Source organism: Erpetoichthys calabaricus, chromosome 5, assembly GCF_900747795.2.
Source record: "Erpetoichthys calabaricus chromosome 5, fErpCal1.3, whole genome shotgun sequence".
Lineage (NCBI taxonomy): Eukaryota > Metazoa > Chordata > Cladistia > Polypteriformes > Polypteridae > Erpetoichthys > Erpetoichthys calabaricus.
Genome location: NC_041398.2, coordinates 94,149,613 through 94,173,926, shown reverse-complemented (window position 1 = coordinate 94,173,926; position 24,314 = coordinate 94,149,613). Strand labels below are relative to the sequence as shown.

General features: G+C 36.4%; 1 protein-coding gene across 5 annotated transcripts in view; it reads right to left on the bottom strand.

Moving 5' to 3' along the window:
• Window positions 1–14,509, bottom strand: part of ldb2a (LIM domain binding 2a) — a 450,850-nt gene extending 436,341 nt beyond the window's left edge. For all 5 annotated transcript variants that reach the window (XM_028801779.2, XM_028801781.2, XM_028801780.2 and 2 more), the window contains exon 1: window positions 14,259–14,509. In XM_028801779.2, the coding sequence (XP_028657612.1) occupies window positions 14,259–14,390 (132 nt within the window). In that variant the 5' untranslated portion in view covers window positions 14,391–14,509. The remainder of the gene's footprint in view (window positions 1–14,258) is intronic.
• Between the last annotated feature and the right edge of the window lie 9,805 nt (window positions 14,510–24,314).

Sequence of the window (24,314 nt, the reverse complement as noted above, 5' to 3'; positions counted from 1 at the left end):
TGAGCTGCCGCCTTCAACAGCTTTGTGCCGCGGTGCTTCGCATACTTACAAGCCAAACAGCCCTATTGATTTGTTTGTTCTCTCTGTCTTTATGACAGTCTGTGCTCCTGACGCACACTCCTTTGAAAAGGAAGATATGTTTGCATTCTTTTAATTGTGAGACAGAACTGTCATCTCTGTTTTGTCATGGAGCACAGTTTAAACTTTTGAAAAAGAGACAAATGTTTGTTTGCAGTGTTTGAATAACGTTCCTGTCTCTCTACAACCTCCTGTGTTTCTGCGCAAATCTGTGACCCAAGCATGACAATATAAAAATAACCATATAAACATATGGTTTCTACTTCGCGGATTTTCTTATTTCGCGGGTGGCTCTGGAACGCAACCCCCGCGATGGAGGAGGGATTACTGTATACGCTTTGTCTGCTGAGAGTCATGTGATCACAACTGAGCTGATGGTTCTTCTCTCTCTCTCTCGCTGCGGGACTGTGGGCAATCGTCTCCTATTCTCCGTCTGAGTCGGCGTGCCTCTCTCATATAGTCAACATCCGTACAAGCACATACTGTTTACTACAGCATTAGCATTGTGACTGTGTGTGTGTGCGCGTGTGTGCTGTGACGTGCAAGTCCCCGTCTTGCACCCTAAAACACGAAGCTGAGTCTCAGTACTTTAGCAACACCAGCTTTATTCAGCTTGAAACAGCAACAGTGCGGTTATTTATACACAGACACATCAGTCAGGCAGGGCCCTGCACATTTATAATGTTCCTTGTTCCTTGTATCACCCATCGACGGCAGGCGCATATAGCATGTCTGTGATCTTTTCGGATTTGCTTTTACGGCGAACTGCTACAGCGCTGGGAGACTGCAATTGCTTTGGGACGGTCTTCCGCTTGTCATCCCATTGGGTGCAATCCCACAAGAGTTTAGAAACTCACAAGGGTTTAGAAACACCAGCCATGATTCTTTTCAAAGGTAAAGTGCAGGTTAATTTGTTTTATGTATTTTTACTTTATATTTTGTATTAATCATTTTTATATGAATAGTTTTGGGTTGTGGAACAAATCATCTGAGTTTCCATTATTTCTTATGGGGAAATTCACTTTGATATACGAGTGCTTTGGACTACGAGCACGTTTCCGGAACGAATTATGCTCGCAAACCGAGGTTCCACTGTACAGGTAACCCAACAGAAGGCAGACAGACAGGAACTTGTAACACAAATTACAACAACTTTTTTTTTGCTTTTGGTTACCGGCCCCCTTTTTAAAAGACGCGCTGACATCCTTTGACCCCAACAGCCCCAGCACCTTCAGCAGAAGACCAATCAGAGCCACTGCAGGGACTGCTGGGAGTTGCAGTTTCAAATTCTATTGGCTACTTTCACCATCCCAAGCCGCGTTTTCCTCTACAGTTGCTTTCTGGTCTCTCTATAGTGCAGTATTGCCACGATAAAAGCCATAAAAATTGCGGAGGATATTTGCAGTTTCCGCTAACAATAATTAGATAGGTTCTAAGGAAAAATCTGCCAATGACTGAGGCCGTGAACTCTGAACAGCTACTTCGCGGAGGTCTACTGTAATTTAATAACTGAATTATAATTCTTTACCTCACCTTACATAATGAATTTTATCAGATACAATAGCATGCATGCCATAATACACACTGGAAACAAGAGGTATCATAAGGCTTCTGGGCATTAAAAAACTTCAAATTGGGACAAGACCTTTGAATAAGAACTGAAGCAAAACTGAATCATAATTCATAATATAGCCAGTACATGTAGGTATTTCCAAATTCAGTATATATTGGTACTTTCAGAATATTGCATGTCATGGCTTCTGCCTAGTTGCCAGGGGCAAGGATTGGTTCTCTGCAACATTGAATTGAAAAACTATTTAAGACGATGCATTGGTGGATGATGAAATTTATCATTCTAAACCCTGAAATCAATTAAGCAGATCTGAAAATGGATGTGTATTTTATATAATGTCTTTTATAATAAGCTCTACCACAAAGCAGTTTTACTAAACAGTATTATATAACATACATGACTAAGCATTAAACATACATGATAAGATTAAAACTGTAGTGGTAGTTAAATTCCACAAAGTAGAGCATTGAATTGACCAGGATTATGTAAAAGAGAAAACTCAATGATACAGTTTAAGGAGGACAAGTTGTATAATGTATTAAATAAGATGTGGATGATAATAATAGCCAGGATTTGAATACTGGAACAAAACAAGCTCAGTAGGCACAATTCAAACAGAGTTTTAATATAGAAAAACATAATTGTAAACATTTTCCAAAGACAACAGGTCATTAGTATGAGGTGCTCCATAAATTTAAACTATGATAGCATGGTGTGAAATTTTAATACATGTGAAATCATGCAGTGGTCAGCATTAAAACCTCAGAGCTCCATTAACTTGGATTAAAATCCAAAATGGGTCATTATATCAATATTGAATGGAATCCCTATATCTGAGAAGGCATATATCTGGATAGTCAGTTTTTCTATCATGTCCTAAAGATATAACTATTAAGTTGACTGGAGATTTTAAATTGGTTCCATATGACTGACTATGGGTTTGAATATGAATGTACCCTATAATTGACTCAAGGCAGGTTCATGGTTGATTCCCAGTTTGTACTTCATGCTGCTAGGATCTACACTGGATCTCTACAATCTAAACTGAAGGAATAAAAAAATAGATACACTTGAATTATACAAACTTTAGGAGACAGATGTGTCCTAAATTAGAGTTTCCTTGTCTCTCTGTTTTTTGTCTGGATGAAGCACAACCCCATACTTTACCACACACATTATATAATAAACATATAGAAACACAAGTTAAGAGTGGCAGGAAGTATGATGGAGATATATAGGAACCAGAACTTAACAAGAATGAATTGTGCTGACCCCAATCTGATTTTAAATTTATTGTAATTATTATTAAATAATTATTGATAATACAAAACTACTATGTGACTTATTAAATAATAACATGTCAATATGTTCAAAAAGGTCAGATCTCAATTTACACAATCATATGTAATCTACATAACTGGGACAAAGAGTTACAGAGTAATGGCTGCTTTCTCCCTTTGTGTAGTGTTTTTAAGCCATATATCCACATTTTCTCTGTCTTGCAATTCAGACTTGCTATTCCTGGGACAAATAAATTTGCTCCCTATCAACTCTTACAGTACTGTCAACCAAATCTTACATAAATCTTAGGTAAATCTTACAAAATTTTAGAAAACTACTTTCTGTTCTCACTGCTGCCTCACAGTTTCAGCATTCTGTGTTCTATCATTTTCCCTATACCTGTGTAAACTTTGCAAATTGACCCTGTCTGAGTGTGGATGTGTGCATGAGTGGGCCATGCAATAGTTTCCTTTTTTGCATCCAGTGCTGCTCCAGCCCACTACATCTCTGAAATGGATTATTGTGGCTTAAGAATGTTATGTTATACTATTACTACTATTATTCTACACTGGCATATTTGATTTATCTTATATTGAATTTCCTTTTTTTAAATTTATATTACTTTCTTATTCCATTCAAACCCATTTTGCCTTTATTTCATAATGCACCTAATGAATTTTCTCATTATGAAAGGCACTATATAAAATAAAATGTAACTGACTGAATTATTAAGAATTCAACTTATAGTATTCTGAGTGCTTAGAATTAAACTGGATACATCCCAAAAGAGAAAGAGTGAGGTTTTTGTTTATCATTGCAGTATTTTTAACAGTTATGTTAGTAAATGAGTCAAATTTTTAAATGGTCCGACAAAAAAAAAAGGGTTAAAGCCTTTTCCCTTATCTGTTATCAGCAACACACTGAAGGGTGGAAGGAACTCTGGGTAAGTCGCAGGAAAAAGGTGGAGCACTGCTGCCGCTTCCTGCTGGCCAGGACTCTGTTTCATTGTTTGCCTTATTTTTTTACACTATCAAATCAAATCACGGCCACTCCAGTGATGTCCTCTTTCCGTCCAGGAGATGATCCAGTATTTACTGACTGCTCAAATGTGCGTCACTGCTCTGTGTTCTGGAGTTTGAACCCAGCCTAAACAAGCCACACCACCTCATGGCTAAGGATGTGGCTCAGGTTCCCACAGCATCATCTGTAGCAGCTTGTTTGTCATCACTTCACTGTCATCAAGAATATAGTATAGTTTCAGAAGGCAAAATTAAATGCCTGACAGCAGCATTGACACAGTGACATAAACAGTCAAAAATGCATGCTCTACTGAGCTATGACTAAGGCATCTTCCTTTAATCCCTTTTTGAACAAAGTAGTTCATCTCTAAAGTCCTCTTTTGTCAGAGAATATACAGGCACATGATTGCTAAGCTGTTGCCAATTTCAAAAAAAAAATAAAGCTTAAGGTATCTACAGTACATTAAAATATTCATTTGGTACTGCATTTCCAGCTTTTAATTAGTTATGTTCAAATAAAAACTATGATGTGTGTTCCTTACCAGCGCATATCATACATGTCTTAAAAACAAAAAGACTAGGAGCCTGTAATATTTTCAAACTTGATACTTTACATCCTCTTTGAACTAATAGCACACTTAAGATGTATCCTCCACAGCCTGTATTGCTGCACTGATAGCCGATCATAGTGACAAGGTCACTTATACAGCTGGTAATGCTCCCTGTGGAAAACACTAATGCTATTAAAACCTAAACAAACATCCATTTATACAAGATACCATTTTTCATTCAAGTGGTAATGCTTTGAATAATATAGCAAAATGATTGAATAGTACATTTACATACTGAGTACCCCACACATTTCACAAAGTTACAAGTTAAACAGCAATATAACCTAACACAACACTCTCAGATCTGTTTAATCAATTTTAGGTTACAGACTGCAACAGTCGGCTATAACCAACATTAGATGGGGTGCCAGCCCACTGTAGGGCTCACTCATCCACATAGCCGCACTCATACTCACACTTTAAATTTAATTTATAATGAAGCATAACAGATGAGTTCTCTGTTCAAATTATAGCATGACCACTGTCTCTTTGGAGTCTGCAGGTTCATTCCACATCTCTGTGGGATTTTCTTTAGGTAGGTCATGTTCGTGCCTTCCGCTGTGGCAACCCCTAATGGGAGCAGCCGAAAGAAGAAGAAGAAGGTCATGTTCATTCCTAATATGTGTAGTGCTCTCCATATTTTAGCTCTGCGTATAAGAAAGTTTCATATGTTTGCATTTGTTTTCGTCTGGCTACTCTGGTTTTCCTCTTCTGTCCCTAAAACAGTGCAGGTTAGGTGAACTATCAATTCCAAACTAGACCTTTTTAAGCATGAGCACAGCCTGGCTGTTTTCGTGACTTGGACCTACTGCTGCCTGGATAAGCTCTGGCCCCACTTGTAACTTTGAATTAGATTAAGTGGGTTGAAAAATGATATTTTATTCTAGTTTTACTCCTACATTCCTAACACTTGTGCATTAACTGCAAATTCTAAATTGGTCGGGTGTGAGGAAATTCTGATGTACTTGCTACAATAGATCTTAGCAGGTTTAGAAATCAATAGATTGATTTCAATAGGACTAATATGACTTAAACAACCATGCCAATATACCTGACAATCTGCAATCAGTAATCTGAGGCACAAATCACATATATGAGGACTTTTCTGATGTCAACTAACACTCAAAGCCTAATGCTGTATGTTGGAGCATATTATTAATATTATGTTTAAAAATAAAATCTACTAGTAGTGGTCACCAACGATAGTAGTATTTTTAAAGTCCTTTTTACGAGCTCTTGTAATGCAGGACTCCTGGTTAGATTAAACAATAATAGATAATAGTAAGTAAAACTACATTTCTTTCCTTTCATATTTTTGAAGGCATACAGAGTATAACCTCTATTCTCAACTGAAAATTTAACTAATATGCACTTGTGGTAGCTGAGTGACTATGTCTCTCTAATTTATTGTCTCAGGAGTTGTCATCCTTGCAAGACTAGTTAACTTTTGACACAGCCCTACACAACTCCCATTGGAGTATTTAGGAATGAAACATAGTAATATGTATTGGTACAACATTTGAAAATTGTGCCACTGGGACTTTCACACTACATTATTAAAATAAAAGGACAGGTGACCCTTAGGTTGACCAAACGGTAGGTTTAGGAACAATTTTATGGCATATCATCTGTATTTTTTATTTTATTAAATTTCTTTAAATTATTATATAAAGGAATTACAATGCATAAAGCACGAAACAACTCACTATACACAAACTTATCACTTTGTGTGGATGAACATATACATATGAAGTACAATTATACAACATAAGCACAACATACAGTACATCCACCAATTTTCTCTGTGCGCGTACCTTATATTATGGACATTTGGACCAGGGGCTTTAGAACTATCCTTGGATGAGATGCCATTCATACAAATCTACAGTATATAACATCCCCAGCCAATCAAGCCAGCATATATTTGGGATAGAGAAGAAAAACAAAGGTATCAAGAGAAAAACTCACAAAGACATGGGAGAGCACAAGCTCCCAAGTGATATACTGTGTATATAACTTATGTTAAGACTCTGTCACACTACATAATTTTCCAGCAATTTACAGTCAAAGACTTTATGTATTTATTATGGCTATCAGTCCTTTAGTCTGCTACTCACCCTGACAAAATCAAGCATATCTGATTCTGTTTTAAGTCGTAGAGATGGGCTCTGTGTAATAGAAATTGACAACCAATGAGCACTCACTTGGTAATATAAGGTAGTTCTAATTGTCTCTAAAGTTAATATTCTTCTTCCAGACATTTCAAAAGGATGTGTTAATTAAACAGATGGTGAACAAAGTATTGTATGACAACAGCACTGTTTGTAAATAGATCTGTTTTAGAGAGACAGGTGGTGGGAAGGAATGTAGACATTATTGGATAAAACCAGGGACAGTATAACAATCTATCAAGAACAAAAAATTATTAATTCGCTCATTTTTCAAACACTTGAATACAAAGCAAGTGACAAGTCAACATCTCTCCAAGCAGCACCACTCAGATACCAATCCCAGGCAGCACAAACTCAAAACCACACTCAGCTTCACATGGAATGATACTGGAGTACCCACAGAATGGAAACACAGATACTGGGAGAATATGCAACATTCAGAGAGACAGTAATGAAGCCAAGCTTGGAATCCTGGACTTTGGAGTTGTAAGACACCGATAAAAAACCACAGTGCCACCATGCTGCCTCATGATAAAAACTGACAAGCACAAAATAAGAAATCACAAGACACTGTGTAAAGGCAAGATATTCAGTTTTGGCTCTATAAGCTAGATTGTCACAATAGCCTGGTCATGTATCCCACTTAGCGACTAAGCTGGTTGATGGTGAGAGTACTGCAATTAATAGTTTCAAGTAACATGAAGCACCTGGCCCAAAGTGGGGTGGCAAACTGTGTGAACATGTGCAGGTGATTGCAGGTATTCAAGTAAAAGGAGGATGTTCTCCTGTTGTATCAAAATTAAAAAATTAGTATTATTATTATTATTTTTCATGATTTTTTTATCAACCAATTCAACCAACAACCTTGGTGTTTAACGTCTGCTGTCTCAAACAATACATCGTACTGCCTGCTGGCTTCTGAAATCCCTCCCAGGGCAGTCTAACAACTGTCAAAAATATGCAGGCCTTACGCTTTTAATTTTATTTGATTCAGATTCAATAAAATTTGCAAAACTGTGCAGGAAATGTGTGAATCAGTGCAGAAGGGAATGATTGTATAGTATACATCAGCCCAAATGTACGGAACTATAATTCAAATACTCAAATTATTTGTTGGTCATTCAAATACAAGGAGAGCCCACTAGTATAAAATGGCATAATGTCCTTTCTGGGTTACCGTTTATAATACCATCCCCTCCACAAAAATATAACGACAATATAAAATGGATAACTGAATTGTGAAGAGATAAAAAATTTTTTAAAATAAAGGATTTTTGCTTTTTTATGGAAGGCATTTTCAGCCTGGGAAAATACTGTATAAAATTATCACTGAAGAAGTTTGTGTGGCTCGTAGTTTCTAGTGTTGATACTAACCACGGTATCAGATGGGACTGATTCATTTCTACAACATAGGTTTAGGGGGTCTTATGTCCTGTTTAAAAAAATGCAAATTAATTAAAACCATCTTTAATATACCTGGCACTTATAAATCAAAATCTACATTTGTCAAAGACCATTATTTTAGTTACTGTGCTACAGACCGTATAAAAATTGGTGATAATACCTGGCATTTCATGAAACAAATAAAAGTAATAGTATAAAATAAATAACATAATGGCTAAAAAAGTAATTAAAAGAACAAAAAATGGTGTTACAAGATAACACTTATTTGGGTAAAAGCTCATTTTGCCCAACAGCATCCACATTGTCATACAAATGTGTTATAGTAAAAAAAAATAAACAATACACAAAACTGTGATTGGATTAAATGAAAAATGCAACATTCTTCAACTCAAAAATGCATTTGGTTTACTCTAGACACTCAACTGGCTCTGTATGAGAGTGTAGGTGTGTTTCCTGCCCTGGACTGGCTCCCCTTCTAAAATGGGTCCCCACTTTGCACCTAATTGTGTTACGATAGACTCTGCCTGTGACCCTTAAATGTATTTAAGTTGGTGCAGTTAATGGATAGATGGATTTAATACCCTACAGGTGAAGTACAGTAACCTTACAGTAGGATGACATTTTCTACCTCCATTAATCACCATCGTCCAAAAACAAGAACATTTACTTATCTAGCACATTTTAATACAAACAATGTAGCTCAAAGTACTTTATAAGGTGTCAAACAAGAAGCTGGAAAGGCTATGCTTATGACTGGAAGGATTCAGTAAGTGTATTATGATCAAAACAGTACTATCAGTTTTAAATATTGAGGACAAATCAACAGAAGGAACTGTCATTCCTGCTATTTAAACCTTCATTTAAATAGGACAAGTAGATTTATTTCTCCTTATTTTTTAGTTCAGATTTTCTTTAAATTACAATGTTCCTCCAAAAAATCAACTTTACCTTCTTTACATTATATTGTGATTTGATGCCATTTACAGATGATTATTCTTTGATTTAAAAAAGAAAATATGAAAATGTGTTATCTTCCATATCTTTAGATTTATGAAATATTGTTTTTTGTTTATTTTAAAGCTTCAAAGGCAGAATTTGGAAATCTTATACTGCATTTTAAATACAATGCTTAAATTTCTCCTAAGGAATAACATTAATGTTAATAATATTAATAATTATTTTTTACAAACTGGATAAATATAGTTTATGCTAAATCCATGCCAGCTCTAAGCTAGTTTCCTTTCCCCCTTAGAAAGCTAACTGTGTCTACTCTAATACGCTCAGACTACTAGAGAGTGGCGTGTGGCTCCTCCTTTGAAAATTAATAAGCTGCTCCATTTGTATGCAGTATGACATCTGTCCCTACACAGAAGCACACCAGCAGAAGCACTGCATGAGTCTGCTGATGAGAAGTCGAAATTGCTGGATAGCATTTTGTATAAAGCAGCCATAATTTGAATATTTGTAAAAAGAGGGCTGCTTAAAACTGGCAAATAGCCATTTATTGAGAGCTACCTGCCACACTAAACAGAGTGAACATTGCTGCTTAAATTCCATTTTAGACAAAATTTAAAATGACTTTTACAAAACTTCAGCATAGGCTGGACAGAATAAAGCATATTTATGAGCTTATAAAAAGGCAAGCTCAAGAGCTGCCGTAATTTCTTATTTCATTATTAGAAAATGTGGCTCACCATTTTCTTGTGGCCTCTTATAGGAATTCTGCCAGTCTGCTGCCATGGTGTAATTCATAGGATGTTCTTAACCACAGCAAAATACACCAAAGAGTCTGAAGTTCATGTTAAGTATTGGTCCAGACTTCACAACAGAAAGCAGCAAAAGACAAGACTCAGCCATGTCTAAATAATTAATCTTGTTATGCTTTGTGCATTTCAGTAGCACAGTTTCATTGCGCTCTCTAACCACATTTACCACATTTCTTAATGCTTCAGAAATAATGTCCTTCACATACTGTGTATCAACTAACAAATACACTTTAAAAAAAAGGAACATTCACAAAGCTGATTCCAGTATGGCATAGGAGGAAGCAGGAGAATTCAAATCAGTGAAGCTTACACCAGTAGAATCAGTCACACTTTTTTAGACCAATTTCACAAATTTTGTAAGTCGTTGATAATACCAATTCATTGCTTTGCTAATCCAATGTTACGCACTTGTTGTAGAACTCCTTGCTCTTTGAGGAGAAGATTAAGCCTTCCTAGGTCACAGAACTGTTTGGCAGATCAGCCTCATCTAAATCCACTGGGTGACCCTATTCACATATCTTCAATGCTCGGCAGAATAGAATTAAGATGTGGTGCACAATGATGCACTTCACAGATTATAGTCTATATACTAAAGACTATATACTAAAGACTAATTAACATGCATTGTTTTTAGTCACAATGAATCGTCTAAAATAAATCTGAAATAAAATATATTTTCCTGCTAAAAATATAAACTGCCCAGTCTAATAACATGGGATGATATTGGGCATTTTCATCTACTCTTTTAGATCCTCACTCTTTTAAAGTAATTTTGTACATTATGTTTAAACAAGGCGGCACGGTGGTGCAGTGGGTAGCGCTGCTGCCTCGCAGTAAGGAGACCTGGGTTCACTTCCCAGGTTCTCCATGCATGGAGTTTGCATGATCTCCCCGTGTCTGCGTGGGTTTCCTCCCACAGTCCACAGACATGAAGGTTAGATGCATTGACGATCCTAAATTGTCCATAGTATGTGTTTGGTATGTGTGTCCTGCGGTGGGCTGGCGCCCTACCCGGGGTTTGTTCCTGCATTGCCTCCTGTGCTGGGATTGGCTCCAGCAGACCCCCGTGACCCTGTGTTAGGATATAGCGGGTTGGAAAATGACTGACTGACTGTTTAAACAATTGCGTGTCTCACCTTAGATAAAAATGCAAGGTCTATGCTATATCAACAGAATGAAGTAGAAAATTAGGATTTTACTATAGTTTTAATCTACACAGACCAGAAAATTTTGAATACAAAATTTTAATTAGCAAGTTGAAACTGATAAGATGACCTCATAAAGTACAAACAATAGAAAATATACCATTCCACTTTTAAAATACTTTAAGATTTTAAAATTACAATCTATCATTCAAAAACCTATTCTTTTAATAAAATGTACTGTTGTGCATTGAAGAAGCACATTTTTGCATCCATACAAAGTATAATTAAGATTTAAAGTTATGATTTGAAGCAACTAGTTTTTCAAATTCTTAACACATTTTCCATATTTAACATCATCTAAAGGGACCTACAAGAACAAATCCACACAACAGCTCCTTAATTATACTTTTCTACAGTTACAGTGCAGTCAGGTTAAGAAACATTTTCAGTGTCACACAGGGGTCAGGGAGTGAAGCTGAAAATATTGACTTTCAGTTTAGACTTCAGTTCCTTAGCCACAACATCACAATGACAACAAAAACAAATTTAAACATTCTAAACTCAGTATTACAAAGTTATATTTAAAAGAAAATAGCAATTGGCAAGGTGGGTAAAGCAGTCAGATGTTGTTGGTGTCCATTGTGCAATCAAATCATACACGGTTACAGTAGTAACACAGCATTGTTCTAAGCACGAACAAGGGAGATTAAGTTATGGTTATGATGCAGCACAAAGTTTCAAACCCATTAAACACATCACCTACTGTATTTCAATTTATTAGCATCTAGAATTAAAGAATTTATTATGATTCAGTTTTCTGTCTGTTTACTCTAAATGTCTGGGTAATGGCAAATGAAAATGCACATGAATCCTGCCTCAGTAGTTGAGCATGAGTGATACTCCAAATAAGTTGAAAATTTAAAAGCTAACCTACATTCTTCAGGTATGGATTAACAGGCAAGGCAAACAACTCTGTTGTTTTTAGAAATTTTTATTTTTTTACTCATATAATGTAATATCGTAAACAGAGAATAGAAAATGTTAAGGAATTTTCTGTATAAACATTGCTGCATTTTAAGAGTATTTTATTATCATTAAATAAGATTAAATGCAGAATACATTTTCATCTTTCTTGTTCTTAAGTGTACATAAGCAGTACTATATGATTTATTCTTAAATTCTTATAAATGAGTGTTTCCACTTTTGGGGATGCCAGCCAAATAACACTACAGTACACTACAGTGTACAGTACACTATAATGTTGGCAAAATATTTACAATACATTCTTACTGATTATTTATTCACTTTAACTGAAATATTTGAACTCATTTTATTAAGCTGTATTGATCTAATATGTTTATCACTGACCTTTGAGCTGGCATTTATTAATCATTTAGCACTGCATATGGTATATGTTGGTGGCCTGTGAATATACTAGCATTTGCATCTTAATTTAATTTAAAATAGACATCTATAAAGATTATTTTGATTGACATGAAGCTCATTTTACAACAGCTTCAGATTCTGTCATCTTCTGCTAACAACTAAGAAATCGCCAGTTACCAAGATTACAACTTAGATTCAACAGGCATGATTGTGGATAGCTTTTTACTCAAACTGACTTTAAAGCACAAGCAGTAAAATGACAGTAGACTTTATGTCCAATGTCAACTTACAAAGCTATCCCTTTCATTCTTAAGTACAGTGGTTGCTGAAATATAAAGCAAATTTAAATCAAAATCCAACTGTTCACTCATTCTCAATTAAAATGCATAACAATTTTGGAAACCACTTATGCTTGGCTTTTCAAGTAAAGCTTAATTGAGTTAGGTTATGAACTGGAACATGATTTATTGTGTTATAACATTTGATGAAATATTTAAAACAAGCTGCCTTGCTAATTCAGTGGAGAATTTCCTTAAATGTGTATGCCACAAGAATTAAAGAACAAAAATTACAAGCAATCCTTTGATAAGGTGCTAATTTGGTAGGAAAGGTTATTTTTTCTGCATATGTATATGTATGTAACATGAAAGTTCACATAAGAGAATGTGTTCAGACTCAATTGGAGTCTACTCCACTACTTGCAACAACTACTGGGTGAAGACTGTTCTTATTTTCTGTGACTGTAAGATTTTTTAAATAAAGATTTCTATGATATAAGCCTTATCATTGTTATCCTTATGCATGTAACGGGGGAAAATGTACTTTGAAAGAACTACTAAAAGTAAGCTTTTTTTTCTCAAATACGTGAATGTTTAAGAATCCATGCAATCCTTTTTAACTTAAGGGCAAATTCTGTATTACGTGTAAATAAGATATAAGGTGATCAAAATTTGGAAATCTGCAAAATGAAGTTAACATTTTCTATCATTTTCAACTACAATAACACGTTAATAAAAGATATCTTCTCATTTTTTTCTGTTGTCACGCATAAAGGCAGGTTCCCGTTCTCGCTCTTCAAGTTCAGCTCGCTCAGCTAGAAATGCGTATACAAATCAAAAGCATTCGTTCTCGAGCTGTCCAATCTGTTCGCAATGCCAGCTTTTTAAATCAATATCAAGTTCAAATCACACCGGCACTGGCGGGAGTAGGGACGGGAGGGGGCGGCGGTGGCAGTGCAAACTTAGGCTAACATGCAAAGTTTCATGCCCGAAAAACACGTTCACTAGTTCCATTATAAAACAACAGACTGACTACTTCTATGATTTAAAGGTGCTTCGCTCTCAGTAATTGTGCTTTTTTTCCTGCTGTTTATAGATTGCAGTTCTCCCTTCCTAACTCATTTGTACACGCGACTTTCCCTGTGATGAAAATGATCACACTCAAAATTTTGGTAGTGGTCTCACCAACAGGAATATATTAAAATGACAGGATTCGTACGCGTTAAACACTTTTTTTTTCTTATGATCTTTGTAAAACATTTACCAAGAATAAAAATGTTATTCCAAGATGTTTAAAATACACACACTGGTGTAGATACACATAAATAACGGCGCCCACGTTCTCAAGCAAAGAAAAAGTGTAGTTTACGTCGCGGTAGAAGCTGTGACTATTTTTTAACCCCTGCAAATGAAGCAGCCAAGCGCGCAGATATCACCATGCCAGGGCAAACAGTGAAGGTGGCAACTGCCTCCACCTCCTCCTCATCCTCCTCCTCAGCCGCCGCTGCAGTACCTTTCTTCTAAGGCGAAGGGAGGAAGAACTCACCTCTGTGCGCGACTGCAGCCTCTTGTTCATCTCATAGATCCGATACTCGGGCTGCACCATGTACGGCGTGTGTCTCCTGTAGAAAGGTCCGAAAGGAGACGAATAGAATGGGTCGTGAGGTGTGCTGGACATCTTGCCTGCTTGCCGAGGTTCAAGCTATTCAGTGCAACATCAACATCCATACAGAGAGCAAGCACATGGACTGCTAGAGTCGCATGCACGGCACACACAAGCCAGGCAGGCGCTCTCCCTCCTCCTCCCCTTTCTCTCACCCTCCCCTTCCTCCCCACTCTGCAGAAAGAAGGACCCTCGCAGAGAGCAGCGCTGCGCAGCCCAGCAGCAACCGCATGGCGATAGAACCGCCCGCGGAGACAGCCGGCCTCGTTATACACGGTACACCTCTGCAAAGCTACAGCTATGGTCTGCCGCCCTTGGAACGGGGTGGTCGAGGACAGGGATGGGGACGGGGGAAGGACGATCGTGTATCACTGGCAGTTATACAGTACTCGATGTTTTTGAGTCCACTCCTTCATTAAAAAGTTCAGAAATCCATTTATATTCTTAGCTACTTATATGTAACAAGCAGTGTGTTATCCCAGAAACCATCAACTCTCGCTCTATGTTCATGTAATTAAGTTGAGTAGCTGTCACCTCGCAATAATCTCAACAGATCCACTGAATCAGTACTGCTTTCGGTCTAGGTCAATACGAGGGGTCTCCTTGTAAAGAAATTTGTGCACGATAGGAGTTCACAATGAATTATCAATATGGTAAGTTTCTGGGATCTGGATTCGAATTCCATCCCAATCTCCGTGTCCAGTTAGGTTTCTTCCAAGTGCTTTGGCCATATGTGCGGTGAACATGCCCAGTACCCTCATCTGGCATCTGCCTGCATTTAACCCGACTCCCTGCAATTCAGTAATGGAGACAATTAGTTTATACAATGGGTTTATAGTTTTTTACAGCAACATAGCCCAATTTTACCTTTTTATGTTCTATCAGTTTACTCAGCATCTTGCAGGATTTAGAAACATACTCATGTAGTCGCTACAGAAAGTAAATTATTTTAAAACATTTACTTGGAATCAAACATTTCATAAAATCTGTAGTGCTTGGTATCGCACATATAAAAATTATGAATTATTAGTCTTTCACTGAAGCCATTTTTGAACACAGAGGGAAGTTAGACATCTGGAAGAGGAAATTGTGGCACTTTAATGGGCAACACACTCAAATGCTACAGTATATAGAGCAGAAGGATCTTGCATTTCAAAAATTCTTGGCTGAATTCTACAAAATAAAAAAAAATGAAACTACTTTCCTAGTGCTTGTGGGGCCCAGATAAAATTCAATTTGTTGATGTTCTTACTTATGGAATAAGCCATTCATTTTCTTCATCCGTTCCATTTATTCCAGTGTATGTTTATGAGGAATTAGAGCCAACTGTACCACTTTCGAGTTTAAGGCAGGAATGAGAAGTGGTTCGGTCTAAAGTAAAACACACCTCAAGCTCACTCCTTAGTCTCCATCAAAATCCAGTAAAAATAGTGCACAGTAAATACATTTTAGAATACATGCATTATTCATTCCCAAAAACCACATATTCCAGTTTAGGGTTATGGAGGGCCAGAGACTATCCGAGCATATGAAGCTAGCACACTGCAGAGCACATAAATGCACACATTGAAACTCACACCAACTTGCAGTCACTACTTAATCTGGCCAGCACTTCTTTAGAGATGTAGTAAGAAATCTCGAGTACCCACCCACACATTCACAGGCAGAATGTGCACACTGGATCTGAACAAGAAGTATGGTGTGGGAACTGAATCCAGGATGCTGGATTCATGAGAGATCAGGGCTTTTCTAGTTTTAAGGTATTTTTGAAATTTTTTAAAAATTTTTATTTAGTTTTAATTTTAAGATTTTATTTAGTTTTTCACCATTTTCTAGTTTTTGTTTTCATTTAGTTTTTCTTTCTTTTTTGTAGTTTTTATTTAGCTTTAGTTTTTCAGTAATTAACCCTTTGTTGTTGCCACATTTTATTAGTTTTGCTTTACTTACCCAAAAATATGCACATACACACTGTTTTGCAAATCTAAAAACATAGTTTTCTTTATAGTTGCCAAATTGTATATCATTCATGTTGTACCAGTCCACTTAATACATACAATTTTACCGTCTGTGACACAACTCAATTTTCTCATTATAATGTGACAGTTCAGGTCTTCCAGTGTAATCAAATAATGCAAGAATCAAATGAGCAGTATGCTCTGATGTTATTTGTTAGTTTCACCTGCAGTAAATTTAAACAAATGGTTATTTAATTTAAAAACAAACAATTTCATTTTTATTTCTGAGATACCCTTTGCGAGAAGGAAGTTCATCTCACACATGTACTCTTATTTGATATTTATTTTTGATATTTCCTGAGCAGGACTACATGTCATTTACCCATTTCCAAACTGTCAAAGTGTATTTCTTCCAGGAAATTCTCACTATTTTTGGAAATTCTGTTAAAGTCATTTCCGTGTTAATAATAGTTAATAACAGAAATATACATTAAAGTTTTTCTGTGTATAGAGTGCATTTCTACAAACATATTATTTACAACAAATACTGAACAACTGCTGTAGCAACATCACAGATCATTCACTTAATAAGCAACATGCGAAATCTGGGGAGCTCCCTAAGCTGGTTGGATGTAATATATCAGCACACTTAGGAATAAACATATTTTGGCTATTGAGAGCGCCTGATGAGACACTTGTTATATCCAGCTATAAAACAATATCTGAAGTTACGGACACTGACCTTGACCAGGGTAGCAATCAATCTAAGCAATGTAGCATCAGCTCAGTTAATAACATTCATTGTATGCTACGCGTCTGCTTAATCTATCACTGCCATGATATCGCCTGCCAGTAAGCAATGTCTTTGCAAAAGAAGGCGGTTATTTTTTTTTTTTTTGAGTGAAATGAATAAATATGCATAGCTATTGCATTCTGATCAATACAATAAGAAATTCAGGGACTGTTTACACTGATTTGATAGCTAGATATTAATATGTATGGGAAAGGTGCTATATAAACAAAATGTATTATTATTGTTGTTGTTATTATTATTATTTTAGAATAGCAGTTTTGAAAACTTTATCTTTTTGGCAAATAGCAGAGCTAGTACTTAATGTCATGTGTTTTCATAAACTGGAGATATAGGTAATAGATTCTGGTGGCTGAAATTCCTACTTCCTTTGTGTATAAAGATAATAACTTCTATTTTTTTTTGTAAATACTGACAGAATTTGAAGGCAGAGTGGATATTTGAGCTTGACAAATTATTTATGATTTTAATTTTCAAACCAAAAATGAAAAGAATCTTCAAACCTCCCCCTATGTACACCTTCTACATTTCTCGTCTTCTCCATCCTCCTGCCAAATGAACTGTCATCCACAATCCACCGAATTCCATGTTCCCCTAAGCAATGGTCACTGGCCTCTTTTATACCCAATCCCTGGAGTACTTCTGAGGTTACTTCCAGTCTCCTCTGAAACACCTCTGGGTCAGGCCTAGCCCTACAAAACCCCTTGGATAGTCTGCTCAGAGCTCCCTTGGGTGGCCTCAGGTAACTCTACCATACTGCTGGTCGATTTTTAACCAAAGGGCCAGGCAAGCTTGGAAATGTACTTTGTAATTGCAGCTTCCTGCTACCAGCAGTTACAGGACTGGGGACTGTGCACTGTTTTATAGTGCAGTCCCCATTCTCTTTTCATTATATTTACATCCCCATTCTGCATCTCCACCTGGTATCCATCCCGGGGCAGGTTACAGGTGGCCTGCTGTCCATGATGTGTTTCCATGGCTGTAGAGGCAAGTGCTGACTACAGTCACCTTAACATAATGTTAGGTCAATGGAGCTACTTACTTTTGAAAATGCCATGTACAGTTGTCCATAAGTAAAACATTCCTGCATCAGGTCAATTCCTGCTTTTTTCTGAATTTTCTAGAGAAAAAGAGAGACTTTGCTTTTGTTGATGGTCATTACAAAGCACAATTTTACAGAAAGCGTATTACTTTGAATAGAAACAGTTATTCTGTTGGAATAATGTGAAATTAGAACATATATTATTATGATTACTAGCTGTTTATGATTTTCATTTGTTTACATAATTCTCTCAAGTACAGTATTCTTTTCATGTTTTTCATGAGTTGTATGTGTTCCCTCTTTAAGCGTTTGAAGTGGATATACATAAGTGCTTGTACCCTATGTGTTACACTGATGTAAAAGCGTGAAGATCATGGAGTGCAGAGCAGTAGCTTTGAGCATCGCACCACAATTTCTGTGGCTTCTCCATTAGATACCACAGTCTAAGAATGGTGCTGGTGTATTGGACAATTTAAGTGCCACAATCAAAAAGGGTGGGATCAGGGAGCCCACTTTAACCTTATCATCGCCACATCTGGGGTCTAGAGGTAGACAGAGCAGAATGAATAGCCATGTGAAGATCCGGTATGCTAGAAAACACTGCCAGTATGCATCTAAAAGTATTGGCTCACTTCAAGCACCGATGCAAAGAATTTCAGAAAGTGGGGAGGTGAAATATCCTTGTTCCAAGTAAGCAGACGCACATGTAAATGTAAACAATTTTGGAGGTTCGGGGTGGGGATCCACTTTCAAATCCTGCAATTGTGAATGTATATTACAGTGCAGTAGCTCATGGGGAACCCGTTAGGTTTAAAATGAAGCCATAAGTCCAGGGTTGTTTCTAGGATTTGCAGGTGTCAAGGTATTAGCTCCCTCTATGACTGTTGCCTGTGGTCTTACATTTATACATTTACATTACATTTACATTTATTTTGCTTGGCAAACATATTTATCCAAAGCGACTTACAAAAGAATAGAAAAAAGAAAGAGGTGGTAGGGTCTTTCATGCACATTCATATAATGGTGTAAAATTGATCAGAACCAATATTGTACATTGTCCTCACAGGTGGTGCAGTGGTAGTGCTGTTGTTTTGCAGTAAGGAGACTGTGGAAGATTGTGGGTTCGCTTCCCGGCTCCTCCCTGTGTGGATAGCGCTTTGAGTACTGAGAAAGTGCTATATGAATGTAATGAATTATTATTACATGAGAACAAAGGGATTAGAGACTTATCTACTATTGGCATTTATATAATCAAGAAAAAAATCAGGAGCATGGTGAAACAGTTCAAGTCTCTGAGGCCCCTGTCCACCTCCAGACACCACTGCGTCTCTTAGCTGGTCTTAGATTGGAGGACGCCACTTCTGACTCTACTTCTCTCACTCTCTTTTTGCTTCTAGAGAAACAATATCTAGTCATAGCCACAGCGCCAGCCACCAGCACTCAAGGATAAGCATGCTTCCTAACAATTGACTTTCACAATTTACTTGAGTTTCATCAAAATTTCTTCCTCCATTTCATACCTGACTATAGACACCAATGTTAATTATGTGGATTTCAGACCATCTTAGATGGATAGCACTTCTAGTATTAATAAGTTTCACTAAATGAAAAATCAACAAATAAAACAAATGTCAGCTAATTTTAATTGTTCTATTATGTCACCAAATTTTAATTAAATCAGTGAAAGTGTTTTTGAGATTTTGGGGTATTTAGTTTTTCTTTTGTGGGGGGATTTTAGCCCTAAATATTGATATATTGAAATGTCTTTTCTTAACGGATGGCTACTTCTCTAGATGTACCAACCTGCCAAATTTCATGAATGAGTGAGTGAGTGAGTGACTTAAGTTTATTGATAATAACTTAGAACAGAAAAAAAAATTCACGGAGCTTGCTCTGAACCCAATTAATCTCCCTTTTTCATCCCTATAGGGACCATAACAGCAAAGAGTTAACCCTCTACTTGAGTCAATCATCATTTTTAAAGAAAATGGAAAAAATGTGACTAACAAAACAATGAAGGCTATAACATTATAATAATAAGTATACATGCAATTAATTTACATGTTTGCCCGCATTAATCTATCACTTTAACTTTCTGGACATTTTAATCCAAATCAAGGATATCCCAGTGTATCATGGTGGCAGTTCAACATAATTCAATTTGGTTCTATTTTATTCATTGTTATTGTGCTTTACCATCAGGAAAGTGTGGGTTTAGATGTTTGGAGTTATAGTGAAAAATGTGAAACACAAATGAAATTCATCAACAAAGCCCCTTGCGTCAGTCCTTACTACTTTGCTTCTCTTCTTTGTCTGACTGAGGCAGAACCCACCGAATGAGTAGTGGACAAAGGTCAGTAAAAATACATATCTCTAGTTACAGTCATTAATTTAAAGTAAAGTTTATTGTTTCAGACCCATACTTTATTAAAAACATTTCTGAATATGCATAATGGTGCATATCTGAATGCCAAATATAGCTTCATTTTCAGAGGGCAGTAAGTAACATGTTACATTTATTCCGTTACTTGCGTTTTGGGAAATATCTAGAAATATTATTCTTTCCAGAATAGTTTTAACAATGATACTTTTTACTTATACTCAAGTACATTTTAAATAAAAAACATACTTTTACTCCGTGAAATTTCTGTCACCCTCGTTACAGTTACTTTTGACATTTCTTTTTTATGTTCTTCTTTGTTCTTCACTACCATTAATTTGTAGCACCAATTCCTAGCCTTCACTTTGCTTATTCTGTGAATTTCATTGTTCATTTCCAGTTATCAGTCAGTTTTTTTCCTTTTGGTATTGAAAACAAATAGCAAAGCTTCTTCACTGAGTCTAGTATCTCTGCAGCTTGGAGACTTGTTCACCCAGGCGTTCCAAGTAACTTAAAAGACAGTTGATATTATTTGAATCAGATTACCCTCTCACAACCTTAATCTTAACCATAGTGTAACCAGGCGGAGCTCTGAAAGTCTGCAGCTAGTCTCTATTGGTGTCCATTGAAGTCAACTCCACATAATTGGACCTGCAGAATGGAGACTCAGGGCTGTAGAGATATGTACTTGTCATCACTCACCTTTGATGTATTCTTCATATTTCATTAGCTATAATTGGCTTCCAGTCACAGATATCCCACAGGTTTTAATCAGGTTGCTAGTTTAACCAAAAGGCATGTGTTTTTCTGGAAGATCCAGTTATGCATTTAAATGTTAGTATCCCGGGTAATTTGTCAGGTAGCTCAAGTGAACATGCCTATTCTCAAACTCAGTCAATGTTAAGAGTGGAAATGAAAAAAGAAAAAAAAATAGTGACAGTTATATCACATGCACACCAAAGAAGGTAGACAATTCAAAAAAGTTTACATTCAGTTCACAAAAATACATGGCTACAGTTAATTTACTTCTATTGTGTAGGTAGTTTCCCAAATATCTTCTTTGGCTATAGATAGTAACTCTTCCTTGTTTTCCAAGTTGTACTTCATTATTAGCATTAACCCTAAAAGAGTTCTGCTACCTGCAAAAAATAAATACATTTGTTTGGATGCTGCAACGGTCTGATTTTTGGTGACAGTGTTTCACTCAACATCTACATGCTCTCAGAAGAGTGCAATGCTGGAAATATTCAAAGAGAACAAGGCTTGGGCAGTTTTCCAGACCCTTTTAAATATATGAAAATCCTAGTCACTCTTCTTATGTCAATGGCCAAAGTGGAAATGTGATTCTGAAAGCTAAAGCTGGTTAATTCGAGCCTCTGGAGTCTCCATGAACCACACAAGCAGACTGATTGGCTAGTTGTTAGGACAGAGAAGGACAACTTCCCTGTAGACAAAGATGAAGTAACTAGAAACTTTCAAAACATGGTTCCCATTTGAACCCTTATAGTGACAAAGAGCTACTAGTCCTAATTCACCAAACCATATCCCTCAACATTTTTATTATTTTAAAATATTTACTTTAATTGTTTCTTCAGTTTCCTTGATCACCTGTAATTAGCATATTTTATCTGTAATATGGTGAAATGAGTAAATCACATTTATAGCACTCAATCATCTTCTTTACCTTGTTTTTGCTGTAGACCAGGTTAGGAATGTTAAAAAGAAAAAGTATTGGTTTACATAATATGTTTTGATGGATGGGCTGAGGATGGGAAAAATGTTTAAACATGTAAACATGTTTGCATTTTTCTAGATACTGTCAGTATTACTGTATTTCTCTTTATATAATATATTGTCAAAAAGAAAGCCGTTATTATAATTTACTGCACTGCTTCTTGCCTAAGTAAAAAGTGATCATTTATAGCAAGAAAATGTTCTCATGGTCACAATTGTGTTTATATTTGCAGGACTTGTGCTTCATAACAATTCTTGCAGCCTTTTTGCTCTTCCTCTCTCAGCCAACTTTTGAGCTGCTGACTAGCTAATGTTGCTGTGGTAATATCACTTATTTTTTCTGGTATTGATTGTATCTGGCAATTTCTTTGTGTGAAGGAATGACACACAGACATTATTCCAGAGATGGTTTACACCTGCCCATTTCTCATTTGAGCACATTTTCCTGTGTTCTCAATGCCCCTGCTTACTCTGAGGCTAGGGATCTGCACTGGCAATCGGAAGGTTGCCGGTTCGAATCCCATAAATGCCAAAAGGGACTCTGCTCTGTTTGGCCCTTGAGCAAGGTCCTTAACCTGCAATTGCTGAGCTCTTTGAGTAGTGAGAAAAGCACTATATAAATGCAAAAAATTGTTATTACTGATGTTACCAACACTGTAGTCTTCATCAACAGTGATGACAAGGCAACTCATAGAGAAAAGGCTTGCATTCTGTTTTATTTAAGGAAAAAAAATAATATCAAAACACGACTTAATCAAGTGAAAATTACATAGTATGCATGATAGTACTATATAAAGAGAATTTGATTTTTTCCAGTTTGAAGTAATACGGAATATTCATTTTGTTATTTTGTTATGAATAACAGATTGGGATTCCTTTAAAATGGAAGTGAGGTTTCTGGTAAGATGATATCAAATGCAAAATTCCTTAATCTGAATTCATGGTTAGCTTCAATCACACCATTATGGCGCATGTCCAGCTGTATACATGGGACAAACGTCTATAATACTTGCAACACGCATACAAGAACATTGCAGTGCTATCAGAATTAAGGCCCCACAATCTCTGATATACACACATACAAGTATGGGATACAGTGCAGGTAAAATTAATAGCTAATACTAAGAGTGCCAGAGAGCGGGCTGAATCATGGCTGTCAAATGAAAACTCCATTAGCAGACATTCATTTTGGACACAAACCCAGCATATGCAGGCTTAAAAAGAAGGACACCTAAATAATAAAAAAGACTTTATGACCAACACCCTCCAAACCACACCTTACTGAGCCTCCCCACCCCCTCTTTATACTATATATTGCCTTTGATTTCTGTATGTTTAATCATTTTCATCTGATGATGACACCTGCTAGGTTGTTGAAAGCTCAGGAATAAAAAAATTATTTTAAGATTCGTGATTAATTTTCTCCCTTTCTGGATTACTAGGTACTGTACATATACTGTATGTTATAAAACATATCTTGCATTCAGTGTGCTCTGTATGGTGTTGCATTGAGTTTGTCTCTTGTTGCTATTGTATTAATATCACTAGTCTGAGGAAAACACATAAGATATAACTTCACTGTACATTACACATGACAGTGAACTTGAATTTGAAATGTTTTTGTTGACATTCAGCAAATATAAAGTACATAGTCCAACAGAACATTTCAGCAATAAATACTAATAATGATCCATGGTAGGGGCAAAATTTGAACAGAACATTAGATAATCGAAGGTGAATATGAGCAAAGCTTCACATCCTTTCTCAATTTAGAGATGCTAGCCATCCCTCTATTTTTGACAGAGGAAGCCTAAATTAACAACATTGGACACAAAAAAGGAATCTGCTATTAGTCACATGTTGGTTTTGGACTCTGCCTGGGGACTATCCTTTCATGTGCTGTACTGTAAACATGTGATCGTGCTAGATAATGCTAACCATTGAAGTTTTATGATAGAAAGGAATACAGAAAAGAGGGAGCAAACATCTTGAGCTGTGCTCAGACACTGCGCTGTCT